Source organism: Triplophysa dalaica, chromosome 25, assembly GCF_015846415.1.
Source record: "Triplophysa dalaica isolate WHDGS20190420 chromosome 25, ASM1584641v1, whole genome shotgun sequence".
Taxonomy (NCBI): domain Eukaryota; kingdom Metazoa; phylum Chordata; class Actinopteri; order Cypriniformes; family Nemacheilidae; genus Triplophysa; species Triplophysa dalaica.
The window spans coordinates 9955939-9977790 of NC_079566.1; the positions used below are offsets into that span (position 1 = coordinate 9955939).

The window sequence follows — 21852 nt, forward strand, 5'->3', positions numbered from 1 at the left end:
AAACACTTGAGGTGTTGTAATTTTCTCTGGCCTTTTGTCGCGTGGCGATCAGGGCCCACGCATACACAAATACGCACACATTTCTTCTCCGCTCACCTCTGACGATAGTGACAGTGTCCTTCGCTTTTCCACGACAACTCCGCGGTTAGGCTCTGACCCCACGGCGAAATGTCCAGCGAAGTGGATCACAATCCCATCTGAATGCCCCAAAGACGGGTGATGTCTCGCCCTTTGAATTTAGTATGATGAAAGGCACTTAGATTGTAGTGCATGAATCAGATTGCCATCAGTTGCATATCGGCCTCTATGCTGGAACCGATGGAGATGGAACTTTAATCTTTCCAGAAACAAAATATAATAATTGAGCTGCAGTTTACTTTCTTGATAGGAAAGATGGAAACATCATATGTTAACTCAAAAATATCAAGGAATAAATTTAGGAATGAACAGTTGCTAATGTATTTAGACCTTTTTAAAATTGCATAGGGGGCATATTTGGGTATGTCCCCCTCTTATTTAAAGGGATAGTTCAACCAAAAAGGAAAATTCTGTCATATTTTACTCACCCTCTTGTCATTGTAGACCTGTATGACATTTTTCTACAGAACACAGAAGATATTTTAAAGAATGTTGGTATTCGCGGTACCCCTTGAATTGCATTGGTTTGGTCTCCATGCAATAGGATTGAATGGGTACCGCCGTTGTTCATTTAGCAACATTTTTCTAAATATATCCCTTTGTGTTCTGCAGAAGAAAGAAAGTCAAACATGTTTGAAATGTCAGGAGGGTGAGTAAATGGTGACAGAATTTTCATTTTTGTGTGAATTTTCCCTTTATGCCATGAGGCCTTAATTCAGAACCATGAACCATGACTTGTAACTTGCCATTGCACTTTTTTTAGAAGGCGGGACATTTTTATTCCAGAAAAAAACAATATTTAACCCAGTGCAACATGAGTCATCAATATTTTGGTCCATTTTACAAGATACCCAGTCTGCAAAAGGGGTCCAATATCTCTCAAGACCAATTTTTCAGAACTTTGCGCTCCACATAAATCGCTCCTTTATCTTTCTTCATGTGAACTACTAATTCGTGACTTTTTAGTCCTCCTAAGGAATTTTAAGAGAAACTGCGTTAATGCAAAATTGTAACATACAGTGACTCACTAAAGTCATCATTGTCATTTCACTTAACTTTAACTATTCCAATGTATATTAATAGTAACGTTTTTCGAAATTCAAGATTTTTGTTTCAGTTCACCTTAACAATCCTTGTGCAGCGTTTTACAGTGTACAAACTTGAACAGCGCCCCACAGAGGTTAGTTTCTAGTCAGTCTTTTGTGTAAATAGTACACCAGACAGACTCCTGCAGTTGTTTAGCAGTGTAATCCAGAGTCATTTGTCACAGCACAGAGCAGCGGCTATGCATGAACAAAAGGAGATCAATGCCATTAGCAGCCATTTCAATACAAGGAACTTCAATACTAATGTAAGTGAACAGACATGAAACAGAGGTCAGAGAAGAAAAAAAAGAGCGAGAGGAAGAGATATGCCTGGTTGAATCAAATGCAATTTAGTGAATATTTTAATTTTGCTGTGTTTAAAAAGTGTGTATTAGATATTTTACATTTGTTAAAATGGTATAGTTAAAGGCTCAACATACTACCACACCACTGAAATGCAAAAGATTTGAATGACCATGCATCAGCATCATACTGCCTTTTTCATTTTCTATCTAGGTCAATATTAACACCATTCATAGGTAATGTCAGGGGTAAAGTTTAATTTAGATGGTTTAAAGCTTTAACAAACAAACAATGTATGAGATGGATATCTGAGAATGACAGTTCTTTGTACGTCGGAAACAAAATATGAGGGGTGGAAAACTCTTTTAACCACACAAAATACATTCCATACATTCAACTAGTTTCTACTAAAACCACAAAATTAATAGTGTTACACAAATAAAGAAACAATCCAATTGCAAATGTTACATGCTACTTAGTTTTCATGTCTCGTGTCTAGTACTCAGGGGTTCCAATTTATTCAAAACTAATAGGAAAAACTATCAATGTTTCTTTTGTCCTATACGTCACTTTTTGATTCAAATGTTAGTCAATTGCTATAAAAACAGTCATATCCAACGCAACTTTCAAGATACCATATGCAGGAACATGGAGTCTCTATGGGGATCCCAAAAAGTGCCTTCATGTCCTGGGTCACCTCTGCTTGCAGCATTTCTGTGTTCAATTTAATTTAACTGCTGCACATCAACATGGGTTAACACTTGAGGTTTTTAATAAGAGAACAAAACTTAAGATGTTAGTTTTCTTGGATTAGTTTCCCACACATTGATTTAGGCAATATAAACGCTCTAGATAAATGTTCATTTTGACTGTTTGACTAAATGTCTACAGCGGTGTGCGACTATATTCATAAATGTCTAATTTACCTCATACGACATCCATCGAAATATATGGCCAATAATTTCTTTAAGTATTCGACCTCTAAAAAATATGGCAATCTAAAGCTGAAGTAACTTTATAAAACACACTACTCCTCAATTTTTCCACTATGTACTAGCTTCTATGCAATAATTTAAACAATTATACAGACAACTTCAATTCTGTACGTTAATATTCTAATAGTTCCTTCATTACAAACTGGAGCATTGTAGCATGGCTTTAAGACATGACACGCCATTAAATTAAGTCCCTATTTCCGTCTTCTGTATGTTTTTGGGATGCAAAAATCTGAGGAAACATGTGTTATGGAATAAAGAAATACATGAAAACCTGTTTAAGCATAAATTAAAAATTAAATGCAGACACAGTTACATTTTCCTGACTTTGTTGGACCAATCATATGACAATAACACAAAATATGGCATGTGTCTTCAACTCTTCAGAGATGATTTCTGTCATGATTTCTTTTCTTGCGCTGTCAGGCAACATGACGCGAGTGGAACCCCACAAGTATAACAGCTGCTCCACATAAATACTTCAACCCACAGAACAAACTATTCAAGAGACATATTTTGATGAGAGTGCCATGTGCCTGTCCAAACAAAACACATTTGTCAATACACATGCCTATATTTATCAAATCCCAAACCTAGGTACTTAATTTCACCGCATTTATGCTCTGGTCTGAACGAATGAAGCCTTTGGAATCGTGTCTAACTCAAGTCCTGAGAAGTAAAATGTGGAAACACAATCGCACACACCCACGCATCTACACGATCACACACTGCACACTAAGGCTATTTCAGAGAAGTAATTCCAGAGAAATGCTGTTGATATTTTAAATCAATACCCAAACAAATACACCCCTTACTTTATTGCTCCGCCCTTAAAAAAACAAACACTTGCTGTCTTCTCCGCGTTCATGAGCTTATTGCTGATTTGCAACGTTATGGTGTTGTGTGGATCGGTCCAATCCACTATTGTCTTTCTCATATTTAAACAGCCTATGTGCAAACAACAATTTTAACACACAGAAATTCAGCAAATATTCTGAGTATTGCATGTTTGGGCGTTGATCTCAATTTTCAACAGTGATTCTCTGAAAACGCCACTTTTAACATCTAGTCATTCAGGTTATTCAGAGGCAGCATTTCAAGTTTAGGGGGTTTTCTGAAGTTCTTGTGTTGGACAACACAAGTCTCGATCATACAGTAATCCATTGATTTGGACCTTGTGGCGTGGAGGCATGAGCCCTCAAGTATTTCAGAAGTTCTCGCTTAGAGAGGTGTAAACATGTGGCAAACATGTCATGATTTGGTTTGGTCTGTTTTGCATGGTTTCTGTTCCTCTGTCTCACTCCTCGGCTGAATCCAGAACTTCACGTCGGGTTAAAATAAAAAGGGTACACAAAAAGTGAAACTAACCTAAAAATACAACTCAACAAATCCTTCGCCGATCTCTCTTAAAATACAGTTAATAAAAGTCTTTTAATTACTCAAGGAGTTGGTTTCTGTAAGCACATTTGACCGTACTCATGCACCACGCCGTCTGAAACAGTTTTCATGGACCTTCGATGAATTATACAGCAGTTTTCAACTCTCCGATGAGATGACCGGAGGGGTGGGGGGTGTGATGGCTCACTGAGATGACCCGTGGCTGATGGGATCCGTAGGGTCATTGGTAGGGGCTTGCCGGAGTCTCCTGTCGGGGTACTGCGCGTTGTCAAAGGCTAGACGATGAACAGTCTGGACATGGGTCTTCAGGTTACCTTTCTGCGAGGCGCTGTAAGGACAGTATCGGCACTGGAAAGGTCGCTCACCTGAAACAGACACACACAAACAAGAACAGGTCAAACTCAGGACCCAAGGGTGAGAGTGGAGACCGAGCGAGGCAAGGGTCAAACCGGAGAGGAAGAGATGTGGACGCGGCGATGTCGCAAGACCGCTTTTGAGAGTACTGCCAACCACTTTAATGGGAAAGAAGAGAGGCTGGTTGGAAGGAGGGGGGAGGAGCCGCGGCCATGATTGATGGGCGGACGACATGCCATATGGAGATGGTTGACTGTTCCCCCCGAGGGGACGTCAGCCTTTTGTTTTCCGTTTCTGTCAGCTGTTCGTACAAACACACAAACTCACAGACACAAGAATATCTGCACGCCTTCCCCAGAGCAAAAAGACGTCACGCGGCAGCGGATGTCGAAAGTCTGGGCACATCAAGTTTGCGGGGAGAGGCGAACCTGACAACCACACACAGACCTACTTTCTCCTTCTGCCCATGTCTGTTCGAGGCTCAAGACTGGAATAATTGTCCCAGTCCCAGTTTCGGTGTTTAATTAGACTGATGTACAACGTTGTTCTGGTGCAATTGCATAAAAATATCCCCCCACACCTGAGCAAAACAAATGAGTCTGCCATTCAATTTCTCCGTATTATTATTTTTGAAAAATGAATGAATTATCCACTAGGAAATAATTGTCATTCTGAGAGGCTGAAAAGGGGTATTATCATAAATCATGCCTCATAAAAAAACGAAGACAGACACAATTAATCAGCTCTATCTGAGGCTGAGTCGCGCTAGCTGCCTGATAAGGTCTGCGGCACACTGAGAGCTCATCCGGGGCACCCCGGTTCCCTGGAGAGGAACGAAGTGAAACCCCGATCCAACCCAGAACCCACCAAATTACATTAAAGGTTATTGTCAGAACATCACAAAGACTGCGGCACAAATTTAATTTGACCTTTCCTCTCGGCCTGCTTTTGCCATTTGTAATATGCAACACATGCAAAGGGGGTAATTCATTAAGGGCGGCCTCCCTGCCGAAACAATCCGCATCACTGATTGTAAAGGTGGATGTAGGATGCCATCCATTTGATCCCCTTGCGGCCGCAAAGAAAAGTAGGTGACGGTATATTACGCGTGCATCTGCGGCGCCTGTGCGGTCACAGAAGATGTCAGGAAGAATCCGCATGTCACAGAATGAAGAAAGAAGGAAATGACAGGATGGATACTTTAAAGAAAACACAATGTAAACACAGAAACAACGCAAACAACCGAAAAGTGAAACATACTTGTTTGGGGGCTTCTGAAGAGGTTGGACTCCAGTTCCAATGAGTCCATTGGACTCAAACATCACTGTGGGAGCAAGGGGGCCGATTAAACAAATGAAGAAATCAAAAAATTGACTTTAAAATATGTTTACAAATTGGGGCGTGATCCTTTTACTTTTACCCCGATAGTCAACATGATAAAAAAATGTACTTGTTTTTAAGGTTCAAAGGTGCACAGTATACCAAAGGGGGAAACAATCTATTTGAAGAAATAAATCAAGATCATTATTGCTTCTCTAAAACAACGTTTGTCACCAGGCCAAATATTAAGTAAAATGGATTTTAATTGTACTTCCCTGTTAACTTATGATACCTATCTACCAATCTAGGTTGCTTTCAATGCAAAAATCAATTCCTTAAACCCGGAATCCATTTTAAGCGCTAAGGTGCGATTCAGGATTCACCCGTTCATCCAGCATTAGCCGTTAAGGCTTTGAATTAGCATCACCAGTTAGCGTGGCCGCGCCAGACAGTGAACTGAAACTACCAATTTAAAGTGACACACAGAGTTAGTGTGCATGCTAATGGAGGCCGGGGGCCGCTGCCCCGCTTCATTTGGAAGCTCACGCTGAAGAGAGCGATCACTGATGACGTTGATTGTAAGTCTATGTGTACAGAGAGAGCTCTCTCAGTAAAATGTAGCATTTGGCCTCTGTCACTGGGGATCAGACCGGCTAGCGCACACAACCGTCGCACTCTCTTAAAAAAAAAAACTGGGCTGAATGGCTAAGTCCACCCCTTTTAAACAGAGAAGGAAATTTGGGTGGGACGTGACCTCTTTATAATTAATGAAAGCTCCTACAGTGCCAAAAGGTGTGTAATAGTGCTTTTCTATACATAACATGGAGGCGGGTCTAGTAAATGACGAAAAAAAGAGGACTTTTTAATTTAAATTGTTAGTTTACGCAAAAATTCAAATGAGAAAATGACACCACAACGTTTTCGATACGATTAAAATGAATGAAGATTTGTCAGTCTGTCTAATATCACCGATATTGCGATCCATGTAGTAAGTAAACTTTCCCTTTATTGTTAGTACACCAAAAATGAAGTGATATGAAATTAAATGACGCGACCCAATCTATTTAAAATGTGGCACACAAAATATAAATGTATAGATTAACGCATGTAAAGTGTGTTGTTGCATGATTTGTTAAATCATATATAAACGTGTGGATTAAAGCATGTGAAGTGTGTTGTTGCATGATTTATTAAATCGTATATGTGATTGAGGTGTGTGTTTATCTATGTGTGTGCGGTTTGACGAGGAGACAAGGGCAAATTGTCACATTTTCTCAGCGAGCGTTTGACGTTTATCACACTGGACTGGTGACTGCTCAGCTTATTAGCATGCACAATTACAGCTCTATAAGTGACATCTGATTAATAATGTATACAATTTTCACAGGTCAGAGTCACGCGCAAATATGTTTGCAGAAAAAAAAAAAGAGAAAGACTCGTCCAAGGACAGAGAGACGTCCAAGGTTTATTTTACATACACACACACTTTAAACACGTTTAAATATATATATGAAATTGTGTGTATATATTATTTAGCATTACGTGGCTACAGTACATTTTGTCAAAATAAATTTAAATAAAATCTGACAAGTTTATTATCATAATGACATTAAGAGTTCTAACATTTAACCTGAAAAAAATCATTAAAATGTTATATAAACTATAAAAAACGATATAAAATATTTTTTATGTTTATTGCTTATAGACTTCAAATGTACATGTGTCCAGGTATGGTTTGTGTATTTCTTGATTTGTGTATCAATACATAAAAAATTTGTGATGTAATGATTCACTGTGAGCCGGATGATAATAAAATGTGACGATTCAAATCGGTTGAGATGTTAAATGAATCGCGATTCAAGTCTTAAACAACAGGGGCCGCTGTGTTTACTGCTAACTTGGTAAACGTGGATATGCCGATATATATTTCAAATAAAACGAAACAAATCCAAGTCAGGAAAAGCACAGACAAAATCTTTATTTATATTAAAGAGACTTTTGTTTTATAATTTTTTATTTGATGTGGAATTTGTTTTAATATTGCAATTTAGTTTTGTTAATGGACATCAAATATATTTTCATTTCACAAAGAAATATGTGGCGTTTGAGAAATAATCATTTCCTCAATTCATTTCTTATTTGTCCTATTTGTTGAAAAATCGTATCGTGAGATCAGTATAGAAAATCATATCGCATTGTGAGCTGAGTGAATCGTCACATCCCTTTTAAAAATATATTAAAACTGTACATTAGTCGGTTAATTAAAAGCAAGTCTCCATTTGAACTGCTGTCACACTTTTAGAAAGTAGTTCAGTAGCCGTTTTACTTTGTTACCCATATGAATTAATGTTTGTAACTGTGTGTATCTCACCTGTGTGTGATCTCATGTGTGTGCGGTAGTGGCTGGGCTGACTGAAGCTCTTCCTGCACACAGGACACACGTATTCCCCCTGCTGAGACCCTGACCTCGCCAACCCTACAGTTCAAACACACACAAACACAGAAAGAATGAACAGAAATCAAAACGAAGAGCAAAAACATGTAGCAAACCTGTGAAATGAAAGGAGGAGAGAGAGAGAGAAGGGCGCTTGCATCATTAGTATGTTTAATGTGTCATTATGGGATGCTACCTTCAGGGCTTGGATGGGGAGCTGTCACTGTGCATCACAGGAGCATCTCCGACAGCCTGACATGAACACGGGCCCATGTGACCGCATAAATTACTATGAATTAAAAGCCCTGGCCTGTGACGTGCCCCCATCTGCGCTACCATGTCACATGTCAGGTGTGCTGCTTTCCCATTCCTCTCTCTCCTTGTCTTCTCTCTCTCTTTTCTCTTTTTAGATGCTCTTTTCCTGCCTGTCGCTCTGGCTATGTCAGCTCTCATCTGCGCGGGGGGAATCGCTCGGACACGTCCGTGTCGGAAAAGGACTCGCTGAAATAACGGGAACGGAAGTGAAACCCGAAGCAACCGGCTTCTCGGTTCCCCTCAGGGCGCTTTAAGAACGCGAGCTGAAACGCTGTCCCCTTGGCTCCTGTCCATCACCTGGCACGGCCGGTCCTACCTGCTCCGACTCCCTCAGGCTCTGCTTACCAGCCGTGACTGAGAGCGTTGGTGGCGGTAGCAAGGCTACGTTTGGTAAACACGAGTCCGAGGGTTTTTAGCATACAGGAGCCGCGCGATTGGAAGAGTAGCGGACAGCACAAACAAAAGGAAAGTCTAATATCGGAAAGGTCACTTTATCATATGTGACTCAAAGGGCTGGCTAGCGCTGATGATATCTGGCCGGACAGCTGACAGAAATTTCTGCAGTCTTTCCGTAGAACTACACTGAAACGAGCCAAATGTCCTGAAATAAAAAAAGCGAAATACGTATATTTCAAAGCAGCTGGTGGCTTAATTTGCTCTATCATTCATTCACTCAATGAGTTTGCTGCTTTGCATATTTGCGGCGTTGAGGCATTCTGACCTCTCAGAGACCGCCCGGCATGCTGTTACAAGCGCGATGTTCAAAGCTTGTCATGCTCAAAGCTCGTGATGCCTCTAAGCAATGGCTGTCTCAAATGTTTTTACACACCTTCATAGGTTATATGATGATGAAGAGATTACTCAATAGTTCCATTAACCTTTGCACATAATGCATGCGGGCACAACAGGTTTTGTGAGGGGGAGCCACTTTAGCTTGGACTATTTTCATTTATCATTTCAGCTCAGGAGTAAAATGTAGTTAATGCGCCTTTGCAGAATAATTTAGATAATGTGACCTGACAACACTTTTTAACATGTCAATCTTAGTGTTTAGCACATTGTAATATGCATGTGATGTCAAGGATCAATACTAAAGAGCCTTGTCGCAGCTTTACGTCCATCTGTGGATTTTTTTATCTTTTGTTGATTGACATATCGTCGTGGACTTCCGAAACCTCAAATGTTTGAATTCACTGTTTTTCAGGAAATGGAAGAAAAGACAGTTAAATTATGTGCTGTAAAAGTCGACAAGCACTTTTAAATACTTTTTATTGGTTAGATATTCACAAAACCCTGTGATAAACATAAAGGGTGACTAATAATGATGATTTATGGCAACAACAAAAAATTTGCGAAATACAGAGATATAGGGTTTAGGAAGGCCGTAATTGTCCGACATGTCCCCACCACTTTTTGGAAGAAAGTAAGGAATGCTTGCGGAAGGTGTGTATTGTTTAGGGGACATTAACATCTAAATGTCGTGGAAACCCAAGCGTTTTCTCCCAATTGCTCACACTCACTACTCAAGAAACACAGCCAGAATGAAATGGGTGCATTATCTGCGTTCATGCGCTTGCTTGCTTGTGCATCCAGTGTCCAAGCACAAAAACGCATAAACCAACGAACCAGTGATATTTTTTGTCATAGGAATAAACTGATTTTTAAATGCAATACACCGCAACAGCCGAGTGACCTTCCCAAAATGAGAGGTTGGGAACCACATACTGTGAAAGCTGGAGTCAAAAAGTGGACCAGGCAATGTACGGACCGCCCACCATAGCCTTTATGATAAATATATAAAGTTATTACAGAAACTATTTCCTGTAGCTCAGTGGTAAGAGCATTGCGATACCAATGCAAGGTTCTGGGTTCGATCCAAGGAGATTTCACATACCAAAGTATAAATGTATAGGTTAATGCGATGTAAGTCGCTTTGGATAAAAGCATCTGCCGAATGCATAAATGTAAATGTATTTATTAACGTATGCATTGTTTTTGTCCCGAAGATTAATTTCTAACAAACAACCAATACGTCTAAAAACATTCTAATGTGCCCCCTAAAAGTTTTTGGATACTTGAGATAATGCAAACGTTGAAAGGGACAGTTCCCCCAAAAATACAAATTCTGTCATCATTTATTCATCCTCATGTCAGTAAAATCCCGTACAAAGCTCTTTCATCTGTACACAAAAGAAGATATTTTGAGAAATGTCTCTGTGGTTTTTTCTTTCATACAATGGAAGACAATGTGGGCCAATGTTGATTGGTTACAAACGTTCTTCGAAATATCTTCTTTTGTGCAGAAGAAAGAATGTCATACAGGTTTGGCATAATGACATGAGATTCAAAAGAATGTTTAATTTTGAGTGAACTCAAGTGTGACCCTATTAAACGTCCTATAATGCAATTCGTGTTACTTAATACTATATTATACAAAACTATTATTATACAAACTATATTAATAATATATACAAAATATATGAAATATCGCAAATGTGCATAACACAATATGCGTATTGCGATTGTTTGCGATAACTGAATGATTAAAGTGTATTAAACTGTTAGTGTAGTCAAAGTTTTTGGTTGATGCAGATAGCAGGCAGACTGTCATGATACAGCATAACTAAAAGAGAGCCAAAGAAGTAGATGAGTACTATTTCAGGTTGATCTGACTATAGGTTTTTATATTGCTTTTATGGCATTAAGTTGATGTTATAAACTTAACATGTTGTATATTGCATTATTTAGCAATTTACTGCATATCACAATTTTCTTTAATGTCGTGCAAAGCCTCATACACCCTCATATAGTACCTGCTTGCTCTGCCATGGCGTTGCTGAAGCCCCAGTGGTGGTAAAGCGCTGCTAGATCATGAGGGCTGCAGTTCTTCAATAAGCTCAAGATGTCCGTCACGGCTTCTGGACTGTCAGCTGATGACTGCTTCCTGGACTGAGTGTGTGAAGATGGTCCAGTTAAACCCAGCCTGCTCCAGGACTCGTACCCAGCCACAGACTGCGTATCCTGAGCCTGAGAATCCGATCTCCCAGGATTCTGAGGAACATTGGCTTTGGAGCTCCTTGGATCTGTGAGGTTGTGTTTGCTGGAGAGCATAAAATGAAGTCCTTCTTGAGGTAGCAGACTACTTTCCGTCACTCTACTCCCTGTCTTTTGGTTTCCAGTCTTCTGTGGACTCGGCGTGGGCCACGAGGAACCGTTTTGACAGATGTCTGCGTTGTGTTTGCCGCCTGCCAACTCATCGGTCCTGGACTTGCTGGTTTTGTGTTTGGAAGAGTGCAACGACGCCCCTGGTGCTGTTGCTGTGTGCCAGCGCTTGTTTCGCGAAGAACTAGACTCAATGCTACTCATCAGAGATTTCGATTTCTTCGTCCCTCCGGGGCTGGAATCAGGTGGGCTCGTTCGACAAGTTCTCATCTGGGGCAAAGAGGGACAGTCCTTACCCTCCAGAAACGGAGGCGGCCCGGTGCGTCTCTTTATTTCAAGAAGTGATTTAGGCCCTTTGAGAACATTTTTCGGCGCCCACTTGGGCACCAACGTAGTGCTGTCAACTTTGTGTGCAATTCGTTGGTGGATCCAGAGAACTTCTGGATACAATGTTGCATAGGAGCAATAAGGACACTGGTGTTTAACCAAACTGTTCGACACTGCAGATGAAATGTCAGCCTTCTCAAGATCCACCTCCACAGAGAGATTAAGCAGATTGGCTTCAACTTTATCCATGGATTTGCCGTCTTCCAGCCCTTTGCTTTTTTCATTCTCTCTCTTTGGAGCAGATGATACTGTGTCGCTCAGTGCTGCCCTCTCCAGGTGAGTTGAGGTGGCATAGGGCCAGTACGGCTGCTGCAGCAGGGCATTTCTCAGCCTTGGGAAGCCCGTGTGGTTGGTTTGGTGAGTTTGGCTTTGGCTGAGTGTGCTGGATAAGGCATCACTCCTCTGCTCCCACTCCCTGACGGCCAAATGATGAGTTTGGACGTGAGTGGCGATGGCTGAGGGCTCCGAGGTGCAAAAGTCACAGTGGTCACAGGTGTATGGCTTTTTATCTAAATACATAAAAAACAGACGAGTGTTTATCAGTACAGAACAACAGCAAAGTCTTAATGTAGAGAATTATCAACAGATTAACAGAGTTCAAAACTGAGAATATAAAAAAATGCCAGAGTTGAACCACAAGATGGCGCCACATTATCGCGGCATTTGGCATCAGGTTCCCTTTCAGAATCTACAAGACAAGTTTTACATGTAGTTGCATTAGTAAATGTCAAACATCTATAGCTTGATGCTGGCAACACCACGGTCATGGGTTCGAATCCAAGGGAAAGCATGTACTAATAAAATGTATACTTTTTTGCATACGGCATCCTTTGTTATTTTGACTAGTTTGTCTTGTTGTTTGCAGATCTTGAATAATGCAAAGAAAACGGGTTCAAGTTCATTTTCATGTTCATATTCAACACAACACTAATGTTTTTTTTCCATTATTTTAGGATCAGTTTAAAAATAAATATATGAAGGAATGAGCCGAAAATGTGCCACAACTTTCATGTGTCTTTGCATTCTCTCAGTCTTTAACATTGCTGTTGGGTGACTTTGTCATTCCTGAGGTTTGGTTCTGTTGAATTTCAACAGACACTGGACTGGAATTGACACAAAACATGCAGAAACGCTCATTAAAGGCAAAACGCTGCCTTTGCTTTGGATAAAATGGGAAGATAAACAATGTACACACATGTTTAAACTTCACCAATATGCTATGCCAATGCAGATAGATTAAAAAACATCAAATTAACATTTGCATTTACAGATTATATTCCCAATGTTGTATTATAAAATAACTAATCAACAATAATCAATCATCGTCACTAAATGTTCAATTTTACGCCTTTGGTAAGAAAGTCTCTGACAAGCCCAAGAATAAAAGCAGAGCTATCATGGCTGCCGCTGTGAAATGTTTCTATTATTTATTGACATTATTTATTAAAAAAAGCTGAGCTGAATAAATATTTCACAAGCAATTACAGACTGCTTCACATTCATATGTATTATCCAATGTTGGTTGCACCCACAAACCACAAGTCGAGCTCCGCCCTTCTGGTAACAAAAACGTAAGTGATAATCTACGATGCTTCACTAGCTGAGTGACACGAGGTCAAAAAATGCTAACAGTGGTTGTGCAAAGTTTATTGAAAAAAACTATAAAGTAGTACAACGAAGCAACAGAACAGGACCTGAGAACTTTGCCTGAGACTACTTGTCTCATTTGTCAGCAAGTTTGTTTACATTTAACATGTCTGCTCTGCAATATCTCAGTAGCTCTCTCTCTCTCCTGCTCTCTCTCTCTCTTTAGCCATCTGGTTTGCATTTGGTGGCTTACACTAGCTGCTGTGCAGCTCTCATCCGCCCTCTCTAAGGGTTATTTTTGAGCCAATTCGAGAGGAGGGGGGTCCTCTGAGATAAACTTTACACTAATGTAACGTCCATAACTGCTTTTCTAGAGAACACTCTTCCTGCTTACCGGCAGAAGCACGACAAAAGGGTCTAGGATAATGTGCCCCTATGAATCTTTTAGGGCAGATAAATAGCGTGGAAGAGCACTCTGCACTTTTTTCACACCTACATAAAAACATCAGCATCGAGTTGACATCTGTTTCAGCTCTTACGCACAATGAAACCTCTGTTCTGGAACATTCCTGCCATTTAAATCCCTAAGAGGCCATCTTTTGTTTTACCCTATTTTGTTTTTCCTAACAGTGTGGTTACATAGGGAAAACCTATCAACTTCAGGCATTTGGTCTCACCTAACAATTAATGTTATAGCCAACTTATCTTTTAAGTATGACAGGTATTATCCGTCTATAAATGGCCTGACAGATTCAGGGCTCTATGGGGAATATTGGCCTTGTTGAGATATCTGCCATCTGTAGTATTTTCTAGTTAACGGTGTGTTTTGACTGAAGGTCTGCACTGAGATGGGAAAGTGGAAAAAGGGATACACACAAGTCTTTAGAGCTGTCTTCCTGAGACAGGAAGTCCACAAATAGCACTTTGAAAAGAGGCTAGACGGCTCTCGTCGCAAGCAAAAGATTGAACAATTCAGACATTCATTTTGTACCTTAAGATCTAAACGACAACAGCTTCAAAGATCTCACAATAATAATAAACTGTGCCTTATGAGCCTGAATATCACTTCTAGCTTTTATGTGTTTAAAGATTAAAGGTTACATTAATATGATTCATTTAAAAAAAAGTTATGTATTAGAAACATGATTTTTAATATGAAGGAATGTAGTATTTCTCCAACTTCCTTTACGAAATTAAAATATATGAGAATCTTGGAAATAATAAAATATGATATATATTTAATTACATAATTCCATATACTGGAATCAAGCGGTGGTATTTTGTTTATATATTAAAGGTGCCAATAACTTAATATATTGTCATTTTTGAATATATTGACAATGTGAATACAAAATATTAATATATTTTTTTGCATAAGAGTCCTAAATATATTGACTACTGCATTAATTAATTAACCGGAGTTAAAATAAAATAACAGATATTGTACCATACTTTAATTAAAAAAGACCAAATGGAGATTATAAGCAATGCACAAGCTAACACAGAACACAATATGTTCAGATTGCTGCAAAACTGCTCCACAGGGTGTCACTGTTCTCTTCAATTTAGCTTCGGACCCAAAATCTCAACAGATAATCTCACTCTGTATCCTGTCCTTAACCCAGCCGTGCTTGTATCCTCTACCTTAAGATCCACCTTCCCTTCACACGTGTCCATCTCTCTTCTAACACATGCCAGCAATATTCAAGAGAACCCAACAATCTTGATTTGTTGGTTTAGGTGTGTTTGATAAAAGTTCAGTCTGCAGATAGGTGGATCTATGAGAGCTGAATTAATAATAGTAACAATAATTCATAATAAATGCTTCTAATGCCATTTCTAAAATGACTGCAGCAGACAAACCTGCTTCATAATTGTTTTATAATCCTCCAATTTAATCGCTCCAGTGGCGTTTCCAATGGTTTAAAGGATCAAGGCTGTTGTTGTAAAGCAAATTCTACGCATTTTTGCTTTTTCCTGGACCACCCTGTGGACATGATCACATTTTTAGTTTTGCTTATTCAGCACGAATGAAACTGCTGAAAATCCAGAGAATGTAGGACGGAGATCTCCCTCCTGGAGATCTTGGCGCTTTAGCTCCACCTTGTATCGAACACACCTGAACCAGATCATCGAGGATCTAAGTTTCATTTGAACTTTTTAAAAATAATAGATTTCTATTAGCAGTATGAACCCCAGGTGTATGATGTTCAAGCATGAGTCATAAATAATCACATTACTGTTAAATAATTCATGCAGAAATTCTCTCTATTTGTATAAATGTGAATTTTAATTCAAACATGTAAAAACTACTCAGTCCACTTGAGAATTTGTATGATGAGGGCTGCACAATATGATTAAAATATCCCAAACCCCGCCATGCAGAATTCTGGTACACACATAGGTCTTCAATTTCTTTGAACCGCTCAAGATTTACATTTATAAATACAAAAAAAGAAGTGTGAAAAAGAAGTTCTTACCCGTGTCCCCAGAGGACCCAGTGCTTCTCCGATCCCTGATGTGTCCTGCTGATTCACCTGCTTTAGATGGACTCGACCCTGCTTTCCGAAACAGTCCATTTCCACCAATGGCTTCACTCAAGCCTCCATGTCTGATGAGCATGTGAATCACCATCTGTTGCTGCGTGCGGAAACCCTTTCCACACTCCATGCACTCTGAGGTTTTCTGCAAATTCTTCCGGCTCGGGCGAGAAGTAGGGCGGTACTCGGAATCACTCAGAATCTCTGGGCTTCGCTCACCTATTGAGGCCTGGCCATTCCTTTCTCCATTGCTGTGTTGATCCGTGCTAGAGCCATTGGCTCCTGTCCCTCTGCGTTTCTTGGCTGGGATGGCGGAGGACGAATCAAGTGATTTCTTCCTCTTGTCCTGTCTTTTCAGGACGTACTCGCCCTTCTCCCTGTCATACGCTACTTCTGCATCCGCTAACCTCTCCTCCCAACCCAAGCTCTTCTCTGATACCTCCACCACTTTGCCTCTGGTGACCAGCTGCCAAGCCTGGTAGCTACTTACTGGATCCAGCTCTGGGATTCTTTTTCCAAGAGTCTCTTCCGTGGAGTTTTCTGCCGTTCCTGCTGGTTTCAAATTGAGGAACTCCAAGAAACTTGTTTTGGTGACAGACGCAAAGTCCTTATTACTGATCTCGCTGTGGGCCTGCTCAATGTTTCTGTGGACCCGCTGGTGCAAATGCAAGCTTTTGCGGTCATGGAAGAAGTTACCACACTTGGCACAGAGTTCATACTGACACACCTCATTCACCAAGTTGGACTCATCTTGCGCTACCTCGTTGACCGTAGCAGGACGGTGAGTTTCGTTCTTTGGTTTTAACTTGATGTTGTGGGTCTTCATGTGACTCCGTAGAAACCAGGCCTCGCGAAAACGGCGCCCGCAGATCCGGCACCCGTGATCCAAGCTGTTCTGGTGCTTCTTCATGTGAGCTTTCAAGAACCAGGCTTGAGTGAACACCTGATCACATTGTTCACATGGAAACACCCCATCGGCTTCTTTGGTGATGGCTTCCTCTTCCATAGGATGTACCTTCTCAACATGAGCCTGCAGCCGGTCTTCCTGCAAGGTCTCATACGGACACAGTTCACATCGGAAGACTTTGTGAAACTCCTGCATGTGCTGTTCGAGCTCTGTCTGACTGGGAAGTCTCTTCCTGCACAAAGAACATTGCAAGGACTGTTTGACGTTCTCACCGGAGGTCCTTTCCTTCTTTCCACCTTTCTTTCTCGTTTTGGTTGTATCCTCGCCGCTGACAACTTTGTTGCAGGCTGACGTGCTTTCAGTTGGACTAGAACAGCCCCCTTGATCCTCAGGTACCCCTCCTTCCTTCTCCCCCTCCATGTCTGCATCTTCCTCCTCCCCTCCGGCGCTCTGGCTAAGGCCGTCCAGTTTATGGCTACGAATGTGGGCTTTCAAGCTGCCCTTCTGAGCCGAGCGGTGCTCACAGTGGGGACACTTGTACGGCTTCTCCCCAGTGTGCTTCCTCATATGCTGAGACAAGGAGCTGAGGAACGGAAAACTCCTTCCACATAGTTCGCACGTGTGACCTTGGGTTTTCTTGTCCTCGGGGTTGTCTTGGACTGCTTTAGAGAAGGTCTCTTCCGATGCAGCTTCCTGTCGTTCCACCTCCATCTTGAGACTTGAATATTCTACTTTGCTGCTATCTGTTGTCCAATTTATTAGATCCTATTAAATCCGTCTCGCCTGTAGTCATTCGGTCTGAATAAAAGTTCTCGCTATCAAACATGTCATTGTTGGTATTTCAATGTTAACAGGGTTGCTTTTGTCTGGAGTTTGTCTAAGGCTCTTTCTCCTATGAGTCATCCTACCAGCCAATGGGATGCTTCATGCTGTCACCTGAGAGGAAATGAAGACAAAACAGAAGTCATTTTGAGAACAAGACAAGCACATAAAGATTGTTTATTAATCCATCAGTCCATTGCATTAGTAAATGCAACACAGTCTACATACTATTAACACGGTTTATTCAAAAAAAGCTATTGTTTATGAATCATGCATTATTGTGAGAACTGTCTAACAGCTATATACACAGAACAGTTCGGGCTTAGTTTTTACACAACCCCCAGCTAACAAAGTCCATTTATTTAATGTCATCTGACAGTCTTTTGTTCAGACAAAACGATTAGTTTAAGGCAGGATCCATACTGCAGAACTGAATACAAAGGACATAGTACATTGAGTTTTATGCTGCACCATTTACAAGTAAGAGGGGGAGAGAAAGAGACAGAGTACGAAAGCGAGAGATGGCTGATTCTCAAAGTAGGAAGCAATGGTACATTTTTGGGTTAAGCAATATAAACATGATTGTTCAAACAAAGCCATAAATACATTAACAGTAAATACAGTGTTCAATATTACAATAAGAAAGTATTGTATTGAATTTAAATTCATAAGGTACACACACCCTAGCCAAGAATCAGGATATCCTGCCATTCAGTTCTGTTTTCTATCAATTCTAAACATAGCAAACCTTTCATGCATTCTTCAAAAATGGTTATGGTGACTGATCTAATGTTTTTTTGTGGTACATCCCACCTGTGCGTGTAAGTGCATGTCGGTCTCTCTAGTTTGTGTGCATTCACACGAGTGGAGTCTGAGTACACATGTTAAGGTAATTGACAGCCAGTCATTATCATAAGATAAACCTCAGCAGGGTAGAAAAATAAATGGCCACGAAAGATAGATTTCAATATAGATAGAAGTCAATATAATTTTTTGAAATAACGAGAGAAAAACGACCAAGGAGCATTCCAACATTAAACAAGAATATTGTAAGTGGTTGGTAAACAGGAACAAATCTATTTTAGTGGTCATTACACAAAAAAGCTGTGACTGACCAATCAGAATCAAGTATTACAGAAAGCAATGTACAATATTGTATATGCAATTACATATCAGGGATCTAGACTGCAAACAAATGGTCGAATTTACTATTTTAACTGCCAGTGCGCCAAGTGGTTCGTATGGTCGCACTGTTGCGAGTGCCAAACTGATCAGTGATCAATATATAATTTTTACGTAGAATACATTTAATATGCAGAAATGTTATATTGAGCAAGGGGCGCATTCAGTCACTCATTTTCATCTCCCCTCCCTAAACCATTCACTTATCTATCAGTGCCACCTTGCAACTGAAATAAAGATGTTTTGCCGCCTGCAAATACAAGAATTTCCCAGATTAGTGTGCAAAACAGCAAAGATACGAAATGTGTTGCGTATATTCTATGCATGTGAAGCTAATGCAGGAAACATGCGTTTAAACTTTAAGCAGTAAACTATTGTATAGAGCTCTCTAAAAATAATGCGAAACATTCAAAATGTTAATGTTATACATCATGTTGAATCCAATTTATTTGTGAGTCGCTACTGAAAAAAGCCAAACGTGTATCAATGCATTTCATGAAGAATAATCACTAAAAGCCTTCAGGTCTCGCGGGTTGTTTCAGATATGGACGCGCCCATGGAGTCAAAGCACAAAATACTAAACTCGAGCTCTCTTTCACACCTTCTTATTCTAAAACGGACATAAAAACACAAAATTATGTCAAAATTCCGATATTAACAAGAATCCTTGTAATGGTAGGCCGTTTCGTGAACAAACAGTTGGGAAACAAAACAAAATAGCAGCATAATAAAGATATCTGTTTATAATGTTCATCAAACAACAAAGGACGGGCCCAAAAAGACTAGCTCACATTGAAGGAATTCTCTTATATGAGTTGTTCACAACAAATAAAGGAAGAAAGTAGCTTTAAGAAACATGTGTTTTTTATACATCGTAAAGTGTTGAAAGAGAGTTTACATATACAATAAAAATAATGATATCATAAACAATGATTTGTATTTATTCATAAGTGATTTATTAATGTATTTTGCTGTTTTTTTTTTACCTTACCTCTTCTTACCTCACCCAAAGGTGCTACCAAATTAAGGGCAGGTGCCATCTACTGAATAACTTGGTAGCACCAGTGCCACCTCTCTCAAATGTTAGTCTAGAGCCCTGAACTACATATGTCTGTGTGTGTATCATTGTCGGAAGGACAACGGAACAAGTCTCAGAGCGCTCTCGTAGTTAGTATGAGCAAGTGGCTGTCTGCTCACAGACCTAAATTCATTGTGTGTGCATGTGTGTTGATGCGTAAAGAGACTATTCAGTGTTGGGCAAGAGAGAGGCCGGTTGGGATGGACCCTGAGGGCCGGCCCTCTGTGTCTCTCTCTCTCTCTCTCTCTCCCTCTACCAACAATCAATAATCCATTATATACCAACTACATTTCACCACTGGCCCTGCATCTCCCTCACAAAAACACACATACCCTCACGCACAAACACACAATACCGTTCACCTCTCCACAGTTCATCTTTCGCGGTAAGTTAACTTGCTGGGCTATAAAACGCGAGGTAAGAAATTTAGGAGGAGACATTTCGGAAATTGGACGTCTTCCTAGAGGTTCCATTATCCATTTATCTCAGTTTACTGTATATTCAATGTATTTCCTTTGATTGTTTGAGTCGGTATGTTGGTGTGTACATTCAGTACTGCCGGTAGGACAATGGAATGGATGAGGTGCTTAGCTACATAATAACAAAACTGAAGATGCTATGTCTGTAATGAATAGTGGTTTGATGTTCGGTAAACCAATGAGCATTAAAGTGCCGTAACTATGATACAGAGGGGTTTGGGAGACATGCAGGAACACAAACACACACATATTCAGTACACACACACATCAGCAGTGGGGTTATTATTGAAACATGGCTGTTCTCTGAGGGCTTACCTCAGCACTGCTGACCTACTTATCCCCAGACAGTTCAGCTCCATCAATGCACGATCGGTGCATTTTTTTTAAATTGAGCGGTGTGTGTGTTTGTGTGTGTGTGTGTGTGTGCCTAAATCCTCAAATATCCAATTTGGACAAATTGTGCATTTGTTCAAATTCAAGTAGGCAGTTACCTAGCCACAAATATCCATCAATGCTAATAGGAGAAGACGCTGAAAAGTTGCATAGCTGAATTTGTTTTTCATTTACATAGTGATGTCATGAATAGAAGATTGATTGATTTTCGTTACTCAATAAAAGAACTGTATAACATTTAATATAAACACTGCAAAAATAATTTCATACTTTTAGAATAGTGTCCTGTTTTCCATCACAATTATCAATAAATTCTTGAAACAAGAAATCAAGATCATTTAGTTCAGAAGCAAAGTCACCCATTTATTTTACAGAATTTAATTATTTTATTTAACAACATACACATATTTTTGAAATACGTTAATATTTTTCTAGCCCCAATTTTCCCAATTATGTTTTAGCACAATTTTTCTACAGTGTACTTTTCTAAGAGTATAAAAATAAGTATGTTTATGCTTAAAACAAACATCTGCCACTGGGGTAAGATAAACTTGAATGAAGTACTTAATAAAGATGTGAACTTAATAAAGGTTCATTCTTTTTTTACCCCATTAGAAGATATTTTTGCTTGTTTTAAGCATTAACTAACTTAATTCTAACAATTTTTTTCCAGAAAACAACAGTTCATATCTTGGGTCATTTTGATTCAGAAGTAAATGCATCCTAATTTAAGAATTTTTACAGATATACTGCAAAACAAATAAATTCATTTTTTGCAGTGTAAAACATATTTATTAAAAAAAAACAAGCTAATAAGCATAAAGTTGTATAAACAAATCTGTTAAAAAAATATCAGATGATATAATATTTAAAGCGGACATTATCTCCATTTTATTCCCCATATATATATATATATATATATATATATATATTATTATGAAGAACCACAATCAATGATGAAACTCAGTTGTAA

At 39.7% G+C, this 21852-nt stretch overlaps 1 protein-coding gene across 4 annotated transcripts in view; it reads right to left on the bottom strand.

Moving 5' to 3' along the window:
• Nucleotides 1–1552: 1552 nt before the first annotated feature.
• Nucleotides 1553–21852, bottom strand: part of znf516 (zinc finger protein 516) — a 36143-nt gene continuing 15843 nt past the window's right edge. For 3 of the 4 annotated variants that reach the window (XM_056741517.1, XM_056741519.1, XM_056741520.1), the window contains 4 exons: nt 15959–17861; nt 11156–12400; nt 7965–8069; nt 1553–4284 (listed from right to left, as the gene is read on the bottom strand). In XM_056741517.1, coding sequence (XP_056597495.1) covers nt 4103–4284; nt 7965–8069; nt 11156–12400; nt 15959–17636 — 3210 coding nt within the window. In that variant the 5' untranslated portion in view covers nt 17637–17861 and the 3' untranslated portion in view covers nt 1553–4102. Of the gene's footprint in view, nt 4285–5533; nt 5598–7964; nt 8070–11155; nt 12401–15958; nt 17862–21852 lie in introns of all 4 variants that reach the window. The other variant, XM_056741521.1, reaches the window with a different exon arrangement.